General features: G+C 33.5%; 1 protein-coding gene across 1 annotated transcript; it reads left to right on the top strand.

The window, feature by feature from the left end:
- Window positions 1-2,337: 2,337 nt before the first annotated feature.
- Window positions 2,338-3,554, top strand: LOC133337579 (NADH dehydrogenase [ubiquinone] 1 alpha subcomplex subunit 6). Its single transcript, XM_061545794.1, has 3 exons — window positions 2,338-2,472; window positions 2,582-2,697; window positions 3,410-3,554. Exons 1-3 carry the CDS (start codon window positions 2,343-2,345, stop codon window positions 3,536-3,538), a joined length of 375 nt encoding a protein of 124 aa, XP_061401778.1. The 5' UTR covers window positions 2,338-2,342; the 3' UTR covers window positions 3,539-3,554.
- Window positions 3,555-4,933: the final 1,379 nt, after the last annotated feature.

Below are 4,933 nucleotides of genomic sequence, written 5' to 3'. Positions count from 1 at the left end.
GCCCCAAATTGCAAACGCACTGGGAAGGACCCTACAAGATTGTCACGAAAATAAATGACGTCGTTTATCGCATCCAGAGGAGCGGCAGTCCCAGGTCGAAGATGAAAGTTGTACATTTGGAGCGGCTGACCCCCTACGGAACGGGAACTGTGCCTATTCGGGACGAACAGGCTTAAGCGGGGGGCAATGTTACGAATATAACTTTAGATTTAAGTTAATTTAGATGAATTCCGTTAATTTAAGAATTTGAATTGTAACGTAAATTTCTACTACGCAGTTGATTTGAATAACTTCACAACAACCACTGTATAGATTTTTCTACATCCTTCCATTTCCTCTTTCATTTTCTATTTTGTTATTGTCGTACAATTCTTGTTAAACGTCATTCCTCTTTCTTTGTTATTCCCTCGCCTGTATATGTGTTGTTGTTATTCCTCTTTCTTTGCCTGTATATGTGTTGTTGTTATTGTAAGTTCGTTTACTCAAGTTTGTTGTTGTTATTGTTCACTCAGTAAGTTTGTTGTTGTTATTGTTACTCAATGAGTTTGTTGCATTGGTAGATTGTTCGTGATCTAGGTGTTACCAGATCGTCTAGAAACTTCTGTAGCGACAGACAGGGCTCATATAAATAGAGGGAATGGAAAGGCAGTGAGTCAGTTGTGAATCAGATCGCGAATTGAAACCGTCGTGTAAAGTAAAGTGCAAAGTAAAGTTGTGTGAATAAAATCATTGTAATAATCGTAATCAGAAAGAACCCGCGTTTTATTTGGTACGAATTGTATCGGGAAATAAAACAACGTCTACACGGGATTTAGTAAAACCCAAGAACGTAACAATATTATTATCCACACCACTTTCTATGGAAAATATATTTATCCGCGATCTTTTCTATTTAAAATATTTTTTATCCGCGGCATTTTATGTGGAAATTATTTTTATTCGCGTCATTTTCCATAGAAAATGTTATTATCCGCACCCATTTCCATAGGAAATATTTTTATCCGGAACGTTTTCCATTGAAAATATTTTTATCCACACCACTTTCTATGGAAAATATTTTTATCCACGCCTATTTTCTTTGATAATTTTGTTATCCTCGACCTCTTCTATTGAAAAACTTTTTATCCGCAACATTTTCAATTAGAAAATTTTGTTATCCGGACCAATTTCTTTGGAAAATAATCCGCAACATTTTTAATATAAAATTTTGTTATCCGCGAGATTTTTATCCGCAACATTTTTTATTGAAAATATTTTTATCCGAGGTATTTTATTTGGGCAAGCTTATTATCCGCAACATTTTTAAAAGATAATATTGTTATCCGAAACATTTTCTATATGAAATACAGTTATCCGCGCCGCTTTTCTTGAGAAAATTGTTATTCACAAACTTTTTTATGCGAAAAACTTTTATCCGCAACTGTTAACCGCAACATTTACGATTGGAAATATTTTTATATGCGCATTTTTCTGCAGACAATATTAATATCCGCAATTTTTTTATGAAATTTGATTTATCCGCACAAATTTTTAAATAAAATAGTATTATCCGCGGCCGTATATACTGAAAATATTTTTATCCGAATCATTTTCTATATAAAATATGATTATCCGTGCCCGTTTCTGTTAAAAATATATTTATTCGTGCAATTTTCTATAGAAAATATTTTTATCAGTGCAATTTTTTGTTGAAAATATTGTTATCCGCGAAAATAAATTATCCGCAATGTTTTCTATTTAAATCCGCAGCAGTTGGTAAAGAAAATATTATTATCCGTGAAAAAAAAATGTTATCGTATCAGTTTTTATAGATAATACCGTTATCCGCAGTATTTACTATAGAAGATATTTTTATCCGCGTCCTTAAAAACATTTTATCTGCAATGTTGTCTTTTGAAAACCTTTTTATACGCTGCATTTTCTATTTAAAACATAAAAAAGATTTCTAATAGCAATCCTTAACTTTCGCTTTTTATTATGCCTTTATCCAATATTTTCTATTTTTTAATAGAAATAGAATAGAAAGAAACAGGCATTACATTCAATATTTCCATTTAGAAAGAAAACCTTATTAAAATCATTATTGTCTATGGAAAATTTATTTACTTTAAAAAAAAATCGCTTAATTCCCCCAAAGTAACCACCAACCCCAACGGTTACTTTCACTGACTCTCAGTGCTGCCAACATGTTAACGCAAACAATGAGAGCAGCGGTTTCTTGGTGTTGTTATTGGCTCTCTCTCACTGCTCACACTGGCAAAAACAGCTGTGACAGCTAGCTATTTTGACAATTAACGAGACTTGAGGAACCAAATTTCTGCAATTTCCCCAAAGAAGAAAATATGGCTGGCCGTGAAGCTGTTAAAAGAGCCGTACAACAAGTGCGTCCCATTTTATCCGTTGACCGGGATGAGGCACGTCGTCGTGCTTTGAATTTATACAAGGCCTGGTATCGTCAAATTCCATACATTGGTAAATAGAATTTTGCGACGAGCTAAACCGCTTGTTATGTCATAGGGGGTCCCCTGTGTATGCTAGATGGAGAAATAAACAAATTAATTTTAAAATTTTCTATTTGTAGTTAACGAATACGATGTCCCATTGTCGGTGGAACAATGCCGCGAGAAATTGCGTGAAGAATTTGTAAAGCACCGCAATGTCACCGATGTCCGAGTCATCGATATGTTGGTTATTAAGGTAAGGCTGTGAACTATGTTGGCCACAAGGGGAAATGGAACCATGGAATGCATAAAACATCATGACCGGATTAATATACTGTCATGAAAATCAAGTTTTCACTCCATATATCGCGAATTAAATATCGAATTACAGTCCAAATAGTTTATACGACATATCGATTATAACGCCTTATCCAAAAGTCCCGAGAACCTCCTGTCTTTATTTTGATATTGGATATAAGGAAACATCACTTATAGAGACCAATTTCGCCGGTCCTGTGACCGTCGTTATTAGCGATTCGACTGTATATTTCTCCAATGATAATCAAAGCTTTGTTTTCAATACTGTGACTTGAAAAAATCAGTATATCGTGTAGTCGTTATCAGAAAGGTGGACGCATTAAATCACAAAGACCTTACATTTTCGAAAAAAGTTTGAACATAATTAGACTTCAAGTGATTTCTAAGGACGCCAATTTCAATTTTCCTTGACCAGGTTCCAATCAAGACCAAAATTGTAACTATCAAGCAAATGTAGCAAGTTCAGTTGAGGGGATCATCTCGGATTTTCTTGAAATTATTGTTACAGATAGGTCTAGTCTGCCTGATCACAAGATGAGTCCCTTTAACTTAAGACCTTTGGTAAATAGATAATAATTCTATACCCCTTCCCTGTTCTAGTCTTTTTCCGTTTCATTTGTATTAATTTTATTTATTTTCTCTTTTTCCAGGGCCAAATGGAACTTAAAGAATCTATCGAAATCTGGAAACAAAAGGGCCACATTATGCGCTACTGGAAGGAATCGCAAGAACCCAAGCCAACAGATTTCTTGTCGAAATTCATTCAAGGTGTTAATTAGATTTGAAATCGAAACACAACAACAACAAAAAAATATATAGTATAATTTTCGTTAGAAACCCCTAAACTGAAATGTTTTGAAGTGATATCAAGAAGTGAATAAAAAGAAAACAACAACAACAAAGAGAAAATCGAAATTTGCTGAATTTAAATAGAAATCACGCAGAGAGAAGTAATTTAAATATGTATTGAGAAAAACGAAAAATAGAAAATTCGCAAAAAAAAATTCAAATGAAGTGACTCAAAGTAGGGCTCAACATTTGGAACATTCCTTAAGCTGGATTTTAAGCGAAAGGAGGTAAATTATTTTTAAATTATATTGGAATTTAAAGTAGTCTAATTCTGATTTTTCTATCTATTACAAAAGGAGGTTACAAATCAAATAATTATGTAGAAATATTTATCAAAATACCCAATTAGCGTCAATTATATTGGTCTCTCAAAAGTGGACCAATGTTGACAATTTTTGGTAGGAAGATTGACCAGAGAATAAGACGATCCGTTATATGGGGGCTACCCTAAAAAATGGACCAATGTTGATAACCTAAAGAGACAACCTAAAGAGAATTCAAAATACAAATTTATAGCTACTTTGGTAAAAAACGTGCGCAAACTCCCCTAAACACTTGAAAGGCGGGTACCGTTAACCTAAAAAGTGGACCAATTTTGATCATTTTTGGTATAAAGATTGTCTATCAAATGAGAACTCAAAATACCAAATTACAGCCGAATCGGTTGAAAATGCGCCACAAAGCCGCAAAATAACGAATAATCGAAGGTATCGTTATATGGTGTATACCCTAAAATGTTGATCAATGTTTATAATTTTTGGTAGGGAAATTGGATACTCAATACCAAATTATAGCTAATTTGGTTGAAAAACATGCCCAAGCTCCCCAAAATACCGAATATTTGGCGGTACCGTTATATGGAGACTATTCTAAAAATGGGCCAATGTTTATAATTTTTGGTAGGAAGATTGCCATCTCAATGAGAACATAAAAATACCCGATTAAAGCCAATTCGGTTGAAAAACGTGCCACAAATCCGCAAAATACCGAATATTTTGGGGTACCGTTATATGGAGACTATCCTAAAAAATGGATCAATGCTCATAATTTTTGATAGAGAGATTTAGCAACCAACGATAACTCAAAATACCAAATTATAACTAATATGATTTAAAAATGTGACCAAAATCAGGAAAATACCGTATAATTGAGATGAACCGTTATATGGGGTCTAGCCTAAAAATTGATCAATGCTGATCATTTTTGGTAAGAAGATTAGCTACCCAAAAATAATTGAAAACACCAAAATACAGACAGTAAAAAACATGGGTTGATATTAAAAAAATTAATTAATTTTTAGTACGGAGAAGTGCTATGCCAAATGT

This window comes from Musca vetustissima, unplaced genomic scaffold (genome assembly GCF_032173495.1).
Source record: "Musca vetustissima isolate MV318-11 ecotype Yass unplaced genomic scaffold, APGP_CSIRO_Mvet_v1 utg42608, whole genome shotgun sequence".
Classification (NCBI taxonomy): Eukaryota; Metazoa; Arthropoda; class Insecta; order Diptera; family Muscidae; genus Musca; species Musca vetustissima.
Note: the sequence above shows the minus strand (reverse complement) of the source record. Positions and strands in the feature narration are given on the sequence as shown.